This window comes from Cyprinus carpio, chromosome A4 (assembly GCF_018340385.1).
Source record: "Cyprinus carpio isolate SPL01 chromosome A4, ASM1834038v1, whole genome shotgun sequence".
Lineage (NCBI taxonomy): Eukaryota > Metazoa > Chordata > Actinopteri > Cypriniformes > Cyprinidae > Cyprinus > Cyprinus carpio.
Window position 1 is genome coordinate 2,348,724 of NC_056575.1, and position 22,047 is coordinate 2,370,770.

The following is a 22,047-nucleotide window of genomic DNA, read 5'->3' on the forward strand; positions in this document are numbered from 1 at the left end:
GAGGGGTCATGATTTCTCCTCCATTCCCCCAAAGTGTCCCCTCTCATGACCTTCTGTGTAAAAACACCCCTCTTAAGCAGCTGATGTAGATGTATAAGCAGATAAATAAAAACAGACTTGAAACAAGGTGGATAAAATATTTAAAAGACCTCCTCTTCTCTCACCACATCCGAAATTAATGTGCAGATACAGGCTACACTTTTTGTTCTGCCTCCCTGCACGTCAATGTCTAATATTGACCTTCAAACGCACTCTCCTTTCAAGTGCCCTTCTGACAATATGGCAGTGAATCAGACAGCTGATGCTTTCAAAACAGGAGTGCACTGATATAAAGTACCACTCTTCTGTACGTTTTAATGAAATTTAGAGGAGAAAAATACACTAAGTACCATGTCAATATGCACCAAAAAGCAATTAAGAGCAGATGAATCCCTCCAAACTAAGATGTATGTATAAGAAAATGTTAAACAGCTCCTGCAGCTTTAAGATGATTCATCAGATTATGGTTTTCTTTTTGTTCTTCAAAACTTAATTACAGGAAATCTTTTATATATATATATTTGGTGTTTTATTACATATTATTATATGGTGTGTGTATATATATATATATATATATAGTTTAAATGTAACACTGTATATTTTTTTGTATATATACACACACACACACCATTTATAAATTTTTATTTATTAATTTTTGTAAATTTATTTTTTGTGATTGTAATGTATATATTTATTTGATCAAAAATGTTTGGGATAAGTAAGTTTTATTGTGAAATATTAATGCAATTTAAAATAATGTTTTCCATTTTTATATAACTTTAATGTATATTTTATTTCTGTGATGCAAAGCTGAATTTTCATCATCATCCTTACTCCAGTCTTCAGTGTCACAATCCTTCAGAAATCATTCTTAAATGTTTATTTATTATCAATATTGGAAACAGTTTTGCCACTTAATATTTTTTTAGAACCTGTGATACTTTTCTTAGGATTCTTTGGTGAATAAGAACAGAATTTATTTAAAATAGGAATGATGCTGATGAAAATTCAGCTTTGCATCACAGGAATAAATTATGTTTTAAAGTATATTAAAATAGAAAACCATTATTTTAAATTGCAATAATATTTCACAATATTACAGTTTTTTTTCGAATAAATGCAGCCTTGATGAACAGAAGAGACTTCTTTAAAACACATTAAATATCTAACTGATCGCAAACTTTTTAAGAGCAGTGTATATATAGATACATATATCAGAAGAAAGGTTATATATTAATCAATTAGCTTTGCATTATTTTCAAATGAATATCGTTTCAATTGCAAATACATCAAATCAAATCAAGTCAATGAAAAAGAAAAACTGTTTACAGTAATGCACTAACAATGAAAGTCAAGGCAAAGCATTGTATGGGAGTAAATGTTAAAATAGACCAAATTCAAAAGTAATGTTATGCAGCTTTTAACTACTGTCAACATGCAAGAAAATAACATAAAAAAAAAAAATGAGCAGCACAAATATCCATCTCCATTAATTTACACCGTAAGTGCATTACTGGAAACATGACTGTTGCTCTTACAACCTGAGGAATGAGATGTTATAGATGCTGTCAATACAGCTTAACTTGCATTTAACACAGAACAATTCCATTAAAACACATTAAAAGATCTGAGATGCCTTGGTTAAAATTCACAATCCAAATAAAAAATTTCTCTTTTTTTTTTTGTTTAGACTAATAGAGTGAAAAGAAGAGGACCATCTCTCCACATGAGCTAAGGAATAGCGGCTTATGTAACCCACACAGTTCTAAATATACTGATGCAGGACTGGCCGTGGAGGAGTGGAGTGAACTACATGATAAAATCCAGAACAACAAATACATGAACAGAGGTCAGGGGGCTCTTTCATCGCTCGGTTTTATAATGAGATGCTAATAGGGCAGAAATGTGTTGTAGGGAGGCAGCAGAGAAGGAATTTGTTAGAGATGCACGGGATAGAGGACAGAGAATGAACTATAGCCCTTCACACTTAATTGAAGTGAACAAGAGATAAAAAGGATTTCTGGTCCTTGAAAAAGAGCATCCCATAACTAGATTTCTATGCAAAAAGTAAAAACAGCATACCACTTCTCAAGAAGCTTAAATGGAAACTAATAAAACTTCACACTGAAATTCTGGTTGTTTCAGTATCACTAGCAATGTGGTCTACCTAGACACTGCACTATATTTTGAAAGACAGCCACTATGACCAGAGACTTCCATATCTACATTTAAAGAGATCACACGGTGGTCAATGCCATTTCATTGTCTGCAGCCAATAATCTTGAGACATCAAGTGAAAGATGAGGGTGACTGACCATCACACAATCAACTTGTGGAGCTAAAAAAATAAAAAAGAAAAGAATACAGCCAGCAAGGCACTGGGAGGCTTATTTTCGCAAGCGGCCAGCAATGGAAACCATTAAAGATGCAGGAACATACAAAACCTGACTGGACCAGGTCAGCTATGGGCTGTTCATCCCCTAAAGTCCCTGAACACTCATGCTTTCAAAGACAACTGAAGGCCCATGAGAGATACAAAAAGCACTCAATTTTTGACCTTGTAGTCAGTATTTCAACAATCTTGTCATCTCCAACTGGAGCTCTGCATTGATTTGCTCCATAAACTGTGCTGAAAAATTAAACTGTCAATCAAAAGGAAAACAAAATAGAGACGCAATGAACAAAACATAAGAAGGGCCGTGACAGCTGCACTCATATGATGATATGCAACATATTTTGTAGATTATTGGTGCAGGCATTTTAAAATGGTCATTTATTGAAAAACAGACATCTTTCAGCCCTGAGATGGCTCCATGTGGCAGCTGAATTTCTGAAATGTGACTGGAAAGTTCAGTGTGATGCCTGTGTGTCTGTAGATGGGAGAAAAGGCCAGTGTGGCCCATCTGCTGTGTGTGAGTGCATCGTGTGACAGAGAAACATGCCGAGGGAGAGATGGAGAGAGATACTGTACATGTTTCATCCGGTTGAAGTTTCAGGTCAGACCTGGCTTTATCAATTAAATTTTATCAGTTAAACTAACCACATAAACACGATTCCATTCATGGTTGTGTTTTGAAATGTGTTGGACCACAATTCATAACACACTGCATATTGTGCGCTTGTAAACTGATCCTGGATTTGGTGTTGGAGAATTTTGAAATTACAGCCCGCTAAGTGACAAACTAATAAATTAAAGCAGTTAGTCCACCCCCAAAGTAAAACCAGCACCTAAAAATCTAATCAAATCTTTTTAAAAAGTAGTTTGTTATGCTACAAGCTAACAAGTGGCTGACTACATTGAACGTTTTTTAAAAATGCTGTCAAGTACTGCAACAATTTGTCCTTTGTTTCTCCCCGACACGGTTTTATTTTTACCTGAATTTCCATGCCCTGCTCCAGTAACCGTTTGGCTTGGTTCTCCACCTCCAGACGAGCTCGGCTGATGAACAGCAGGTCATTTTCTATGACGTCAATACCTGACAGATCAACACCTTGGGACAGGTAATCTGCAAGAAATGGAGCAAAACATTTTTTGTTGGTTTTTGAGCTTTTTGTTGTTAAAAACTTCCATATATGTTTAAAGCCATGGACAAGTCATTTACAAAACTTTTTTTTTTTTCATAAACATGGGCAGTCATATGTTTATGTGATAGATAATGTGTCAAATGGAGGACGAGCGTGTTTGCACACCCCTAAGAACCCGTTTGAGCCATCAGCATGCAAGCCGTCTTTGTCACAATTGTCTGCACTAAGCAGGAGGTCTGGAAGCCACCCGACCCATCATCGCAGCAGGCTGTGGAAATTATGCTTGATTTAGGTTTTCAGTGTGAGACACATCAAAAACTGTTGGAAGAGATGAGAAAGGCTTCAGAAAGCACTTGAACGATGCTAATGTTGGCAGCTTCCTACTTGGAACTGACTAAACTCATCGCAAAGAGCAAAGCATTTATTTAGATGGCAGCATGCCCTGGAATAAAAACATTGATAAGTAGGGCAGCAGCTCCTAGGATGGTGTGGGATACAGGTGGAGGAGGCTGAATGTCCCAGTTACACACGAAAATATTCCACACAGGAGACCAGCTGTTATTCACAAAGCTGTGCTCATTCAAGTAGTCATGGATTTAACAACACCTGTCCTCTCAGGTGTGCCGCATGAGTGAAGTAAGCACCTTAGCAGACAACAGTAGCTGTTATCATTTCAGAAGGTTTGAGCAGAAAAAATGTTGTGCTGCGCAGAAAAGAGAAATCCATACAGGTTTGGAACGTCATGAGGGTGAGTAAATGACAGAAATGTCATTTTTGGACGAACTATCCGTTTAAGACCAACTAGTCAGTTAGCTGTTCAGACAAGCAAATTTTAATAATGTAGTTGTGTATTTAAAGAGAAGATTCTTGCAAGTAAAAGAGTGCAGTTGTACACTTATCTCTAATAAATACACGTTTTTATGCAAGAAGCACAAGAAAATCCACACTGTGCACTTTAACGAGTTGAAGATTCTTGCAAGTAAATGAGAAGGAAAGAAACAGCGTCTCTAAACACAGGGTGCCATACTGAACAGGCCTCTGAACAGACAGCTCATGAGTCAGAGATGCTGACTGATACGGATACAGTGGCACCAAGCAGAACAATGTCACTACATAGATCCACTCATTAGCGCCTTCTGAGGGCACACACACCAGCTGATGAGTCCGTGACTCGATCTGCCGCCCGCTAACAAAGATATCATAAAGGACCCAATGCGGTCTCATTGGAAGAGGTCAGATATCGTGCTGAGGAAATGACTCCATACTGTAGCACCCAGATGCTAAGAAGTGACCTTGAGTTTGTGGTTCAAATCTGGAGAGATCCAGAGCTGTAGGAAACAGGTGGCTTCTTCACAGGAAAGCAGGGGGAGTCTTTGGCTCTTGATCGTACAGATATAGGCCCAAAGCCAGAATAAAATCAACAATCCCTGCCAAAAATCCCTGCAGCGCAATTTCATTTCACCTCATTTTCACCCTCTCCTGCTTCACCCTTCTAGAGTGCAACAATGATTACATTGTCCTAGAAGAAAACCACAATACTGAAGGGAGATTCTCAATTAGCATTCTATCATTTGCACTGACAAGTGCTGAAACTGTTGCATGCTGTTCTAAGTGACAAAAGGTTGCAGGAATTTAATGTGAAATGATGATGATTCTGTAACTCAGGCTACATTTGGAATGCCATTCTACTGGGGCTGCACAATTAAATTAATCAAAATTTCAGTGGGGCCTTTTGCAATAATTAAACTGCAAACGGCTGGGATTTAATTAAATATAGCATGCACATGATGCATTCTTCATATTAGGGACAGCACTCTGCTCTGTTCATAATCTACTACTCATACTTGCATGCTCCTCACATGTCTTTACACAATATTGGGTTCAAATGCAAAATAACCCTATTTATTTCTAAAATATAACAGTAACTGGACACCACTTGCTAAATTAAATCACCCCAAATTTACAATTATTCCATAATTTTCTAACCTTTCCAGCTGTATATAACTTTCCTTCTTCAGATTTATAGAAAATAATCCATCTCTTTTATACTTCAACTATAATCCATCACTTTCAGCCAACTGTCATGAGCATGATCATGAAACCATCATGAAGCAATATGTCAGCAAGCGTGATGCAAGTGCGTGACTTCTTCAGAAGCTTCAGTGTTGGCTCTTCACATATCCTTCCTTTTTGTAGAGGCGCTAGAGGACTGTAGGCTCAGCATCAATCACAGTTATTGCCTGCATTTATCTGAAATGGAGCACAACAGCCACTCCACAGAGAGAAGGTGCGGCGTGCAATATAGTGTAAAACGATTCTAACTGTGACCTTGGAAATGCAATTTTTCCCTATTACGGTTCAAAAAGAAGGGGCCAATAAGAAACATTAGCACAAATTCAATATGGGGTCTGTCTGAGGAGGTGATTCCTGCAACTCAATTTGTTTGAGATTAAAACGAAAGTGAAAAAAGGTAATTGCTGTTAGTGTAGATCGTCATCTCTGAAATTACAAGAAAGAGCAAGAGAATTTCAATTAAAAGCGCAATACTAGGTTCAAAAGCATTTAAATTCAAGAACTCAACACCAAGCATAGCAACGAGTCACAAGACATGCCCAAAACCAATTTACATACCAAAACATCTGGATAATCTAACTGAAAGAACATCAAATGTTAACTGATGGCTTCTGTTTCGAAGAAAATTATAGCACTTAGGACCTCTTCATGTATCATACCCCAGCAGCAGTGGAGGAAAACTCATTAATCTGTGCACAGTATCTCATGACAGACAATGGTCATGAGAACAGCCTACAGGTATTTCTGAAATCATGCTAAAATCACGAGAGAGCTTAGCCTGAAAGCAACCTTGGATCATTTCTGTGTCAAATGATTTATTCTCTCACCAGACCCAATGTCTCCTTTCACCTGGATGCTTCATTGCTACGATATGTGACGGGTGAGGGAAACACAAACAATTCATCTGGTCAGAAGTGACAAGACAGTGAGTATCGCTCCAACAACTTCTTGACAGGTCCACTACTGGCACCCTGAAATCACATCCAAAGCTCAAGCATTGTTCTCGCACATCAATTCGACCAACTGTAAGAACAAGCAGGGTTCTTTCATACAGCTACCATCGCTATACCTCAATAACATACCCACTTCACTTGTCTCCAAGATAAAGTGGTAAACCACTGCTGCTACTCATCATGGTTCACTCAAATTGATGATGTACTGTAAATGCAGTTCGGACAAGAACAGAAGAAAAAGAGTACCTATACTTTATATTGATAGATGTCCTGTATTTTACTCAATAATATCATGGATATTTACTATTTACAATTTCCCATAATCATATTACATTTGTTACAAAAGTTCAATATAAATGTGACAGAATATTTATAAAGAGAAATATTATTTTGTGTTGCGTTGTCTGAACAATCATGAAGCACTTGGGAAAGATCCTAACATTGCATTTAAAGTATTGGGATACGCTTTTTTCAGTAAGGAATGTGCGGTTAATTTTTCACTTTCAATTTCCATTTCTATGTGTACTGCTTACAGCAAGAAAAAGACTGTGCTACGTGTCGAACACCTTCCCTCTCAGCATTAACCAACAACTAGAGATTAACATGAGACTCCAGCAGTAACAGATAAAAGTGTATCTGTCCTTGAATCAGAATAGATTAGGCATCAGGGAGGTGATGGAGCTTCCCGAAGGTCACCCCTCTCATAAGGGATGGCGTTTTCCCATGCTTCCCCTCCCCCGGTACAACAAAACACACAACAACACAGCCCTCTGGACTGTGGCAGGAAGTGGATGAACTCGGAATGCTTTGTTGGGATTGGACAAAATCCCTATGGGATGGCTAAGCAAAGCTGAACCAACATACGCAGAAAGCAGAGGTTCACAGTCAGGGTGTCCCTGCTAATCTGCCGCAGTGAACACACAATGTGGGGGATCCAGACTCTAACACTAACCTTGCGTCACAGGATGACGTGTTGGCCCTGCTGAGGCTAAGGGGACTTGACACTGTTTACACAACTAAAGTCTCTGAAATCTGCCAAATACAGGACAATCCCATTTCCCACAGACTCTTCCAATGCATTTGAAGCTGTCTGTAGAAAAATTATCATCTAGACATCGCTAGTAATGTTCATAATAACTCTGATAATAAGCACTTATTTATTTATTTGTTTTAACGCCATATCAGCAAACAATGGCTATATTCATGGCAACATTTACAATATCATTTCAATGCATCATTAACATTTTCTTAAGAAACAATTATTATACAAAAACATACAAGAAACAACAATAGTACTGATAAATATCACATACAATCTTTCAGTTTAATTAATGCTAAAAATTCTGAAATTCTTCCAAGAGAGACTTTTTAAAAAACATCTTTTAGTATATTTTCTGAATAATATTGTTGTCTATCATTTAAAATTTTATAATGAGCATTAAAAAATGCAACCTAAAACCTCAGAATTTGAGACTGCACTATATTTAGTATAACCATCTGTATCAATTGTATTGGTTGAAAATCTGTTTAATGCTGTAAAAGCATCCAAAAGCTCCTTGCATCTGCTTGCATCATTTTCCAAGCCATTGCATGTCAAACACAAATAAGTTTAACAAGATAAAGTGCTCCAAAGTCCAGTAATGTGCCCAAATGTTTTCTATCTGAAGTCCACTTGTTGACCTAGCTCAACAGACTGAGCAAAGATGGAACAGCTGTACGTCTTTGGGGACTGTGGACTGCCAAAGGCGACTGGTCTGTCCCAAGTCCACATGCAAGAAAGACCTTGGAGACACTGGGAACGTGACCACAAACAGCTCCCGAGTCTCTGAAGGAGTAGATAGCCAACAGAATATAACACAACCAGAGTTTCCTGTTTGTCTTTGGTTTTAAGTGGCCGTTTTCTTTAAGCTTCTGTTCAGATGTGCTTGTTAAAGGTAGCATGTACCAACAAAAAATGAATGTGACAGTAGATACTGGAGAACTGCCTTGGGATATCAAATCCCATTCGGATAAAGCTCTCTGACCTGTCCTACCTGACACATGGCTCTGAATGAGAGCAGTGCCAGAGAGAGGGATGGGGGTTTAAAGCAGAGCCAGAAAAAGAGGTATGACCCACCACTCACTCCAGGTCTAAAATCTGACTGGATGCCCTACATTCAAAGCTGCTGTCAGATAGCCGACATACGTCCACACATCAAATGAAAATTCTCTATATATTTATTTAATATATATATTTCTGTGAAACACAAACTGCAAGGCAACATCCCAGAGGGTCGTGCCAGAGCTTGCTTCCAGGAGGCTGCTCCAGGGAGCACGACTCTTCATCCCTCACGCCTGTCCCAGCGAGCTGGCACCTGGCGTCTTACCTTCCGCTTCTGGATCCTACGGTTGCTAAGCACAAGTCGATTGACCCAGGGCTTCTGGAGTTCTGCTTCCAGTCAATGATAATCAGTCACAGAGGCTTTATCAAACTAGAATCACACAAACACACTCAATAGGGCAGTTTATACAACAGGAGAGAGATAACGACATAAAGAGAGTGGTCATTACTGACAGACACTAGAAATATTGAATGAGACATCAGCTTTTGTATTCGAGGGAAATTGAGCTTTGGGCCGCTAGATCTAGGAATTGTTTAAAAATATAAATAAAATATGTTCTTTCTCAATCTCTCTCTGGCATCTACAGAGAAATGTCTTGGGACTGGGTCTGAACAAAAAGTTTAAACAATAATGCTTAGTAATTTGAAAGATTTTTGTGATTTTTTTTGTCTATTTTGTCTTTTATCTACCATAATAGTGTTTTGAAGTAATGTTCCATAATTTGCCCATTCCTTCTCTCCGCATCACTGTGCACCAACACGCCCACACAAGTGCGGCAAAAGAATTGAACCTAAATCACGCTTCACGCGAGGTTTGTCATGTTTGCATTGTGAAGACTCAGATGAAGCCCTTGCCTTGCAAATAAACTCACCCACATCCTTTGCTCAGGGCTATTACAATGATTCCTAATCTGTTGATGCATGGACAATTTAAGAATTGAAATACAAAGATAGGAGGGGCAGAACAGAGAAATAGTGTATTTTGTGACAGCACTTAATGTCAACAAAGACAGTAAAATTCACCTGTTGGTAAAAGCCCTATTTGAGCAACAGGGGAAGAACGGGTTACAACTATAACAGGAGACCAATTGGGAACCAGAGGAGTGTTATAAAGCACAGCAGAGAAAGGGAGGAAGGGGGAGGGAGGGCGAGAGTGATGAGGGAGGTGGGAGGGAAGAGAGAGAGAGCGAGCAAAAAGAGGAGGAGGAGAGAGATGAGTAGGAAGGGCATTTTGAAAGCAGTGAGCGTAGGGATGGTGAGAGAGAGAAAGACTGAGAGGTAAGGAACAAGGGAGGAGGAGAGGAGCAGATCTCTAAGCGAGATGCATGGCACTACATCCTACAACATCTGACTTCCCTGCCCCCCTTGACAGGCAAGGGAGCGCTCACAGAAAAGCAGATAGAGGAAGACAGCCAGACTCATCCCTTCAGATAAGCATGTCCTTTATTACTCGTCCTGGCATGGCTCTACTCAAACTGGGAAACATATGGGCTACCAGGTCACTCACTCTTATGGCAGCAACAAGAGGTAAAAAGCTTTGAGTTTTTGTACTCTCACAACTGGAGTATCTGCTAAAGGGAATGCATGCTATTCTAAACAAGCCACTGATAACTTCTACTTTTTAAAATATATAAAATACTGCATTGGGGTAGCTACCAAGAGTAAATAAATTTACGTGACAGTATGCTTTAATTCAGAGCAGTTTGATTCTATGCTGCGGATAGGAATATGAATCAATTTAACAACTGTTTTGAACAGTCTTGCTTTGATGCTTGCACTTTGGAAAAAAAAGATGCATGCTGTGTTTTGATGTGGATCCTCCTGTGGCCAACACAGTAACTGACACGTTTAACTCAATTAATGTATGTGGAAAAAGCTAAACTTGAGCAATCGAATCCCATCCAACCAATTATCCTCTTAAGGGGAAGACGATGTGAGCACTCTTGTCGCTATTACTGCTTCTGGCTAGTGCTGAAAGCCGCCTTCTAGCTCAGAAAAATAGAGAAAGAGTGAGAGAGATGCTTGGAGATGTATGAGTATTCCGCTTCACATATATGGAGTATTGCCCATGTAAGAATGGTGTGGGAGTACTGCAAATCTGCTCTGCAAACAGCCACTCATAGTCGCTGTGGGAGTCCATTATTCCAAAGGAACATTAGTTTAATGAGTCGGCCTTAAGGCTTCTCAACTAACAAATTACACCAGAGACACCTTCAAAGACAAAAAGCTGACTTTGACTTGGGTTTATTCTTAAAAAGGCAATTGGAAACCACTGACTGTGGACAAATAAGTTTTATAACAAAATAAGAGTTAGTGTAAAATTGCGTATATGAATGCTAAGAAGATGCCACTATCCTGCAGAGTTTTTCAAGGTCATTTATGACTCTGGTAGAAAGACAAAAAATGATTCTAACTCTCACTTTTTTCCACCTACCAGCAGCCAAAGTGCGAAACTACTGAGGATGGAGCTCCTGTTCCGGTGTGCCACATGAACACTGTGAAAAAGAAAGGGAAAATATATGCCACACAGTGCACTGGCCCGACTACCTCCTTCCCTGGAAACCTGCGACCTTGTTGTGATTACTGTGTACTGCTGTCTACTTGCCTGTCTCCTGGAGCTATATCGTGGCACAGGTGGGAGTGTGATTTACTCAGGTGGAATACAAGGGGCTGTGGACTCTGCAGGGGTCAGAACAACTTTCGTTACATGGTGAGGAGGGAATGCCAGTCCTGACCTGTCACACTGAGGGAGATTAGCTTTTTCTTGTGGTTCGCAAAGTGTTGGAATAAACAATGAAAAGTGAGGACTTTTGGAAGGATGGGACATGGTGTCATCCCTGATCGTTTCTGTAAGGTCTGTTTGACCAAGACAAAGGACAAAAGGCTGAAGACAAGCCTGAATACAACACAGCTTTCATGTCAGGACCACGTGGATATTACAATGCACAAACCCTTCCCACGCTCTGAAAAGGAAGAGCAGAGTGTTTCCATCTCCCACATCCTCCCACAGAAATCTGAGGATGCGAGGGAAAGCGGTATGAGCTGTTTAGACGGTGTTTAATCAACCCTACAGAGAGGTGTTTGAGGAAACCGGGGTGTCCTCACTCGTTTAGTCTTTGCTATGCTGGGGCTGAGGACAGCCTTAGCTGATGCATTCATTAAATATTAGCTCTTTTAAAAAAAACTTAAAAAAAAAAAAAGCCCACAACGGAGCAGGTACATAACAGAATGGCAGTGAAGGAGCAAAGGACACTGTTGAGATAAAGAGGTGTTGGAGTATGGTTGGCGTCTATGACATCCTGCCAACACATCAACGCTTTGGTTGCATTCTACACGAGCTCCTAACGAGGACAGTGAACAAGGGAGGGGTGAGTTTCCTTAGTCTATGCACATCTTTTATGTAAATATTTAATCATTTTTACATTCTTAATTGTGGTCCTTTCCATTCCCATTCTTGTTAGTTGACAGCTAGAATTTGGTTAGATTAACTTCAAGCCCTTTTTTTTTTTTTTTAAAGCTTAATGGTTCTGGCGTCATCATACACTCAGTAGCATGTCATGGAAATGCTTCTTAGAAATACATGTCGCATTTAAACAACAGTTAATTTCTGATAAGAGCTTGATGTATAATTAAGAAAACTGACCCAATGAATGTGTTAAAACAGCCATCTTTCATTTTTGGCACGTGTAGGAGAATGCATACCCCTCCTGTGCTGGGATTCCAGGCCATCATGAGCAACGTCACTGTCCTCGATAACGTTGAACCTCTTGACTTTGAAATGGACCTGGACACTCCTTACCCTGTCAGCTTCCAGGTGTCTCTAACAGGTTTCCTCATGTTGGAGATCGTACTGGGTCTCAGTAGCAACCTGACTGTGCTGGCTCTTTATTGTATGAAGTCAAACCTGGTGAGCTCTGTCAGCAACATCGTAACCATGAACCTTCATGTGCTGGACGTCCTGGTGTGTGTGGGCTGCATCCCATTCACGATTGTGGTAGTGCTATTGCCACTGGAAGGCAACAGTGCACTCATTTGCTGCTTCCATGAGGCTTGTGTGTCCTTTGCGAGCGTGGCTACTGCTGCCAATGTCCTGGCCATCACATTAGACCGCTATGACATCTCAGTTCGGCCTGCAAATCGAGTTCTGACAATGGGACGAGCAGTGGCCTTATTAGGGTCCATTTGGGCTTTATCATTCCTTAGCTTTCTGGTACCCTTCATTGAAGTGGGTTTCTTTAGCCAGGCAGGTAATGAAAGGAATCAGACAGAAGGGGAGGAGCCTTCAAACCAATACTACACTGAATTGGGCCTCTACTATCACCTGTTGGCACAGATCCCAATCTTCATCTTCACTGCTGTGGTCATGTTGGTTACTTACTACAAGATTCTGCAGGCGCTCAACATCCGCATTGGCACACGTTTCCATTCGGCGCCAAAGAAGAAACCGAGAAAGAAAAAGACCATCTCCATGACTTCCACTCAGCCAGAGTCCACCGACGCCTCACAGAGCAGTGCAGGCAGGAATCCGCCACTGGCCATGCGTACCTCTGTGTCCGTGATAATAGCCCTCCGCAGGGCAGTCAAACGGCACAGGGAACGCCGTGAACGACAAAAGAGGGTTTTCCGCATGTCGCTTCTTATCATCTCCACCTTCCTGCTTTGCTGGACACCCATCACCGTGCTCAACACGGTCATCCTGAGTGCAGGGCCGAGCGACTTCACGGTGCGTCTCAGACTGGGCTTCCTGGTCATGGCTTATGGAACCACAATTTTTCACCCGCTGCTCTATGCCTTCACTCGGCAGAAATTTCAGAAGGTTCTAAAGAGTAAAATGAAGAAGCGTGTTGTGTCAGTTGTAGAGGCTGACCCTATTCCCAATAACGTGGTCATCCACAACTCATGGATTGACCCAAAAAGGAACAAAAAGGTGACTTTTGAGGAGACAGAGGTCAGGCAAAAATGCCTCTCATCAGAGGAGGTGGAATGAGCTACTGTGCCAATGTAAGGCAAATATACCGATCAGGTACAGTATCATTAAAAAGGGAAACCACTAATCCAAAGCAGCAATGAATTTAAATGTATTAATTGTACAGTACCTCAAGAGAAATAATTTATTATTATTTATTGTAATGGTGACTATTGTAGATGTCTTGGACGATAAAGTGTAAATACTGCATGTGCTTTATTGAAGTGGTCCTAGAGATTGTACATACATACAGTACCTAAGTAAAGTATAAACCACAAATGTAAAAAAAGTAGAAACTGATGCTCCTGGGTTTATTCAATTGCATTAAATACTCCAAAAAAGAGCTGAAGAATTTTTTTGCTATCAAGAAGAACCCTACACAACTGTGATAAATCTGTGCCATATTTCAGGAGTAGTTTTTTTCACTCTGTAGAGAAAGTAGTTATATGTCTTTGTTCTCTTTTGACCTCAATTTTTACTGGTGGAAAATATAAGATAAACATTGTTAAGGATTCACACTATGAGTTTCATTAAGTGGATATTACCTGCCCCCTACCCTGCAATAAAAGGAACAAGATGGCTATATTACTCAGGTCAACAAGTAACAGGGTGCACTTACAAAGCAAGGTCTGCTTCCTTTCAAAGTCACTTGCATGGCCAGTTGGCATAAAATCTTTTTATGGGGATGAGGGAAGTGGTACACTGCATATCGTCCAATAAAGCTGCTGGGGTATGAAGTGGATGGGGAGTGTCAATGAAAAGGTGTTGATTCTAAATACTTGACCTTATGGGACCCACTGAGCTGATGGTGTTTGATTATGGGTTAGACTTGATTAGAGGGTGATAACTGTATCTTTTGGCAGGCTACAAAAAATAATCACCTCTTGCACTGCAGCAACGAAAGGTCACACACTGTTCAGTATGAGGGGCAAAGTCATGCCATTGACTAGGTTTACCTGAACAATTTCAGGAATAGATGCAAATGGTGTTGGATGATAGCTTGCATTAATAAAATGTGTTTATAATCAAATCATTAACAGTGCTGAGACATATCTATTTTGTGATGTCACACAACCAAATAACTCAAGGGAGTATCTAATGATAGTAATTAGAAGTGCCAATATCTCAAGGGTGTCAACAAGGCTACATATGACTCCACTGTACAGCCCCTAAATGCTGATTGAATATACTCCATCTAATTAAACAGCTTCTTCAAGCACTAAAAGATTATCACATACTAAATATTTCAGTGTATGCTGGTGCAAAATGCAAAACAGTTATTTTATACACAGGTATTGGCAGGTACCCAAAGTGCATCTCAGCTGGGTAGGCTTTAAACTTGATTGAAAACCCATCTGACAGTTCATTACTGATTGTTGCAGTGTTGGGAACTAAACATGACTAATGTTCGGCTTATATCATCAAGTGACTGTTCTACAATCATACGTTCTTGAGTTTATCTATAGATAAAGGGTCAGAGCCAGTGCAGCTGATCCGTATTTAGAGCTCACACACTGTGCCGAACAAGAGAAAGTGGGAGCTGAAGTGCATGATTGATGCATGTCTTTTATAGAGTACAGGTCTCTCAAAACAGGGAGTTACTGTAACAAAAGCTGCACAATGTGACAAATCTGTCCATCTGTCAATGCTGTACACATGTCCCAGCAATCCTGGGGTGCTATGCTTTAATATCAATTACAAAATGGTAACTTTTATCTGAGATGTACTCCGTAACAACCCAGAGAACTTACATGGCAAATTCTAAGAGCCCTTAAAGCCATCCTCATATGTAACAGATCATACAGAAGCCTGTGGAGTGGAGCAGTTGCCCTGTGATGATTTGACCGAAGGTTTGGGGTTGGCCATGAATGGAGGCTTTAATGTTTTGCTGTAAACAAGCTGTATAGAGAGGCATGTAAACAAAAAAAATTAAAGCAAGCAATGGGCCTTCTGCCAATAAAAAAAAAAAAAAAAAAAAAAGAGGCCTGCCAAAACTTGGCCGGCTCTGCTTACAAGTCGTGTTCAGGGCCTGAAAACATCCAAAGTTATGTTAGCACTAATGCAAAGTACTGTTTCATTGTTAATGCCAATAAAAAGAGGTTAAGAATGCTGAACTGCCTGGTTTTGCTACTATTACATGTACCTTGATTTAGACACCAGGTACAGTGGTTAGCTTTTTTGTTTGTTTTACACAACACCAATCTTAATGCCCCTAGAAAAAAAAAAAAAAAAAAAGGATCAAATCTTCTTTGAGCAGTATACTCAAGAGTCAAATGTTCTCTCTGCCCATCCCCATATCCACAGCCAAACCACAAAGAGGATAAAGGATACCTCTGTGTCTTTAAAATCTAGTTAACTGGAGCATCCTTACCTTTCCACTGTCCGTTTTCATTCACTCAGTCCATTCCTCTTACCTTGCAACATCCACATGTCACTCATTTATTCCCAGAGGAGTGAGTCATTGAGTCCAAAGTCCTGTGATTGACATTCCATCTCCATTTGACAGGCAGGTGAGGTTTAGGTGATGTAGAAAACAAACCGAATTAAATCCCCTGCACTGAATGTTAGGTATATATATATCTGTCCACTATTCTGAAAGCCATTTGCTAGACAAATATGCCAAGGTACTATGTGAGTTTTCAATGAGTGATCAGTAATAGACAATGCTATTAAGTACTGTATACTTAATATACAATATTATTTCAATATATGAGGTAACAAGATGGGAGATGCAAGTACATTTACTCGCATATAGATATATAACTGTCTCCCAAACAGATTGCAGGTTACAGTTCACCTTTCTTCCAGTCAATCCTCATTTATCTGACTTAGATTTCCTTTTCCCAATAACAGCCTCATTCCTTCGGTTTGCCCATGTTTTCTCACTCCAATCATCTCATTACGGCTGACACACGTGTCCTCCACCAATCAAAACCCCTTCACAGCTTCCACAGCCCTAGTCAATCTTCCCCTTAAGCCATTTAGAGTTCTCCTTCAACTGTTCATCAATCCACCTGGCTGTCCATCCATACCTTACATCGCTGGGAATGGATTCATAAATCATGTTAGCAAGATGGTGAGCTGTCATTATTGTGTTACTTAGGGCCGCCATAATTCAGATCTGTTTCCGGCATACGTCTTGTGTGAGCAGTGAGATAAACCATGTACAGATGGCCTATAAAGTTAATGATAAAGAAGATTTGAGTGTTTTGATTTGATGCCATACTGGTCACTTGGGTAAAAAAAAAAAAGTATATGCTGCCTATCCGATCAACCCTACGCTGGAACACAATGTCTCAGCTAACGTTTCATACAGTTATGGTAAACAGGAAAGCAATTTGTCAATTAAACCTTCAAGGGTCCATTATAATTTACTGATTGCCTTGTTTACAATCCAATAACATGATGCTATCAGCAGTTCCATAAACTCTGAAGCTCGACCCAGTCGCTGTCCAACTGCACCTCGTCGGGTTTCTTGTAACAGCATCTGAGGACAGCGTGCACTAGACAGAGACAGACTTCGAAACAAAGAAAGCAGTTTAATTGCTTCTACAGTTTCAGAGCTGCATCCTGCTGTATTTGTGATCTAGAGTGTACCATAAACACTGTCAAAACCTAGACAAAAAGCTTTTCTACTAGTGTAAGGCAGTATATTTTTAAACAGGTTGCCTAATGGGAGATTTGTTAGACAGCTTTCTACGCTGGATGCCAGAGAGGCGCACATACAGATAATGATATCATATCAGACCCTGGCTGTTCATGTTAAACCTCGAGGGGGTGGAGGGAAGGCATAAAAGCAGAGCATCGCATGAAAAGAAGGACAGGTGCTGTTAGAGCACGCTAATTGTCTCATCTTGGATGGTGACGCTAATGCAAAGATGTCTCTGTAATCCATTAGCTGGGTGAGAAGAATCCAAACATGACCCTCACTTTGACATGATAAATAATTCAATGGATGGAAAACGTATTACTGAATCATATTGTGTCACAAAGAGAATAAGACTACAGCTCAGTTCCAGGAGCTAGTGAGCTGCCACGTTGTCTAGTGCCAACACAGACTGTGGAAACTCATAACTGACTGATCTGAAATGCTAACAGGAAGCAACTCACAAACAGAGCTTATGCAAGGGGTGAATGCAAAAATCAGCATGCCCTCCATATACACAATGGGAACTTCTGCTCACATGCATTGATTTAGCTTCATTTGAAAACAATATGCAAATAGAAACTAGGAAAAAGTTCCTTGCTGGTCTTCACTGGAATCTATCCCACAGGGCCTGGGAAACAATAATGAAGACATGTGTCAACTGCGTCACACAAACTTGATTTGCATTGCACTATTTATCTGTCCATATGACATCTAGGCAAATGTACAAACAAAAGATCAACAGAGTACGAGTCAATATGAATCTGATATTACAGCCATTAAACCCATGACCGAAAACAAGTTTCACATTTCAGATAATGTCCACAACCACACGAATTCCAGACAATAATATGCCAATGTTCTAAAATGACATGGTTAACAATCAGTTCAACACCCCTTGAGTCATTTCACATGTGGCTTTTCAAGTGAAACAGGATTTTCAACATGGAAAAAAACTGTGGGACAGGCTTTAATCTGATGCAACAGGAATTGACTGGATCAGGAAAGGTGCTCCATGACACGAGAGGGGTTGAGGGCTGACGTCACCGATACGACCTGGAGCGTGCATTAAGAAAATAAATGGGGTCAACTTTGATTTCATGTCAACTTTAAGCTCTAAGAGATTATTATAATGCACTCAGGTCACTATTGGAACTGACATCCCTTGTAAGTGCTATTCGGGTCAGACGTTAATCAACAGGGTTTCGATGAAGCAAAACCAAAAATATCTCAGAAGCAGGTCACAGAGTTTCAGAACCAGTTTCAGACAGTCCTCGCACCTGCGTAGCAAACTCAGCAAAACATTCAGGCCACAAGAACGGGGCTGACCTGGAAACAGTACAAGATTGAACTAACGCCATTTATGCAAAAGTGGAGGATACGATAACTTTTGAATAATTGCCATTAGTGGCCCGAAAACAAGAGCACAAAATGCAACATTGCTAAATGCTCTGACATCCCAAAGAACAAATTTAATAAAAATGCCACAACAGAAAAATAGGTACACTTATAAAAAAAAAAACACAAATACAGGTTCTTTATTGGCATCTAAGGTTCCATCACATCTATACAGTGGAAAAAGGCTCCAGGATGAGTAAAGTAGACGCTCATCGTGATAGGTCACTCACCCAGCTCATTGAGGCTCTGGGCAGCTTTAGTGATCTCTCTGCTGCCTCCCTGCAGTTGCCCCTGCAGCCGTTTGCTCAGGTACAGGATGCGAATAATCCTCCTCAACAGGTCACACGCCACCTGCCAGCCAGAATAAGACAAGATGTCTCATTCCTGTGTTCATCAAATAACACAGAGACTTATGGGCCTATGACAGCCAGCACAAGCAAATATCAATAAGGTAATGACAATGATGCCCATATTATGATAGAAAATTTACCATAGCAACCATATTTTCCATGATATAGATTGTACCTACAAAAAAACTGTGGACATCTAATATAAGCAACCCATATTTCATGCTCCTAGTGTAAAATCATAGTATTAATATCCCTTGTAACACACATTTTGTGCTACAGACCAGAAGGATAAATAGTGTGGCTTGTTAAAGGGATAGCTCACCCAAAAATGAAGATACCACAAAAGAAGATCATAGAATGAATATATATATACATATATATATATATATATATATATATATATATATATATATATATATATATATATATATATATAGATAGATATAGATAGATATATATATATTAGAGAGAGAGAGAGAGATATAGATATATATATATATATAGAGAGAGAGAGATATATGGATACCAGCAACTGTTTGGTTACCAATATTCGTTAAAATACCTTCTTTTGTGTTTAACATAAGAAACTCATACAGGTTTGGAACAACTTGAGGGTGAGTAAATGATGACAATTTTCATTTTTGGGTGAACTATGCCCTTTAAGGAAAAGTGTGGTTTTATCAATCAAACTTATAATTTTAGTCTGGAAATTGAAGGAGGTACCTGATCTACATCTAGAGATCAAAATATAATCAAGACTTGGGGTCTTTTTTTAAGGGTCTTTTTGAAAAGCCAATCAAATCATACTTAGGATAACGGCATAATTTACTTTCGCACAAATCTTTGCTAATAGACTCAGAATTAATTGGTAAGTGGTGCTTTAATCAATTGTGTATTATTTAAATCAAGGAGAAGGATGTGCATCATCCTTCATCATCAGGGTTGTTTTAGCACTAGAATATGCTGTCAATTCATTTTCAATGCATTTCACACACATAAAGACTACAAACAGACATGAATAAACATTTTGTTCACAGCCTAACAGCCAACAGACACTATAATATAAAAGAAATAGGAAATGCTTGTAAACCAGTGCATTTGTGCTTAAAACATGCAACTGAGCCACACATTTAATATTGAAAATAGTGCGGCGACGATCAAGCCTGTGGGCAGACAGCAGACGGATGAAGGACTCGTAGAGGTCACTCTCTTTTTGGTTTTTAGTGAATAGGTGCCGCTGAACTGTCCCAAAGGTACATGCATCTGATTTTGTGTGTGTCTGTGACAGATTGCTTTGTCCAGAGGTGACAGTGCGTCAGATATCGTGACAGAAAAATTACAAAAGGATAGCAGGAAAAAACTTCAACTGTGTCCCCGGTGTCAGGTCTGGTCTTATTCTTACGAGGAATAAAAATAAATGAAAATGTGTTGCTAGAGGCAAGGACAGGACAGACCCAGATACAAAGAGCACATGGAATGAACAAAGTCCCACACTTCTGAATCCGATTGTGCCATCAGATATAGTCAATCACAAAAATAAATAAAATACTACAACTACAAAATACAGTCTATCATATATTTTTTTCTAATAGTGGACATATAAACAAGATAAAACAATAAAACCACACTGACATACCTTTAGACAAGAATCAACTGTATAACAAAAGAACATTTTAGCTTTTTACTGAAGGGTAATTTAGGGTATAAACCTTAGATCAGTTTGTGATGTCACAGTCTAACTTATAGGGTAAAGTTACTTAAGGTTAATCAAATTATCAGACTTGTTTTTTTCTTTGATAATTGTGCGCAAAAACAAAACAAAACATATATATAATATTATACTGTGTGTGTGTGTGTGTGTGTATATATATATATATATATATATATATATATATATATATATATATATATATATATATATATATATAAATGGTATGTTTATGTGTTTAATATTTAGAAAAATGTATAAGCGATAATAATAAGAAAATATTCTTACAAAGACTAAATATTTTCATATTTTAAACAAACGTATTCTTCTATTAATTAAAAAATTATTAGGTTCCTGTTGTGACACAAACTCAACAAATTGTATCCTCCCACCAAACCACTGACGGAACATCATGGAGTTTGTTAGCAAACATAAACATGCAAATGTGTTTCTAAACTTCAAAAACAAGAAAAGGAGCAGAAAGGGGGTTTTGAGAGTAAAGGGGAGCATTTCATAACCACAGCGACCTTTCCACAGCTGTATTTTATTCATATTTAATAACAATTCCCCAAAGCCACTAAAAACCAGGACCGAAAATCCTGTAAATCCACAAGATGTGTCGAGTGGGACAGCTGTGGGTATACACGTGTGTGGCTGATAGTGTGTGAGAGAGGCCCTTACTTTCCAGGTCCAAATTATTATTATTTTTTTCTGCAGACTTGAAGTTTCACTCATGATGACATCATGTGAACATGATAAAAGCGTGCTTTTTTTCTTGCCTTGCAACACTCAGATAATAGCAAAGAAGCACAGGTTTTATTTCCCCACAGGCGCACAAATGACTTTCCTTCAGACAAAACAGATGTCTTGAACTTTTTACCATGAAAACACATAGTGACCACATCTGTCAAGAACAAAAAGTACATTAAAGGTAGACCATACAAGCTTCAGAAGATATAGAATATGGCACACAGGCACTATGGACTTGGTTTTGGAACTTGACAGAAATGAATTCTGCACAAAGATACTACTTTTATGTTCCTTTTTGGAAACAAAAGTATATGGATTTAGAATGACATGACAGTGAATAAATAATTACTATTCCTTTAAGAGATATATGAGGTCATACTTATTAAAAGATTTTTGAAAGACAATTTATTTAGTTTTCTTTATTTTATTTTTTAGATAAAATCCATTTAGTTTTATTCAAATTCAAAATATTATTTTTTAGATGTTAAAATATTTTGAAAAACTGTATTTTTACTTATTTTTTAGATGACAATCACAA

At 39.0% G+C, this 22,047-nt stretch overlaps 2 protein-coding genes across 2 annotated transcripts in view; one reads left to right on the forward strand and one right to left on the reverse strand.

The window, feature by feature from the left end:
* Positions 1 to 22,047, reverse strand: part of LOC109064809 (conserved oligomeric Golgi complex subunit 5-like) — a 64,864-nt gene that overhangs the window by 37,574 nt on the left and 5,243 nt on the right. The window contains exons 6-7 of the mRNA XM_042738081.1: positions 18,932 to 19,052; positions 3,415 to 3,545 (exon numbers count right to left, since the gene is read on the reverse strand). Coding sequence (XP_042594015.1) covers positions 3,415 to 3,545; positions 18,932 to 19,052 — 252 coding nt within the window. The remainder of the gene's footprint in view (positions 1 to 3,414; positions 3,546 to 18,931; positions 19,053 to 22,047) is intronic.
* Positions 9,873 to 14,000, forward strand: LOC109082296 (G-protein coupled receptor 22-like). Its single transcript, XM_019097195.2, is given in 4 exon segments — positions 9,873 to 10,218; positions 11,129 to 12,049; positions 12,051 to 12,059; positions 12,382 to 14,000. Coding segments are annotated over 3 exon segments (1,386 nt in total). The 5' UTR covers positions 9,873 to 10,218; positions 11,129 to 11,969; the 3' UTR covers positions 13,679 to 14,000.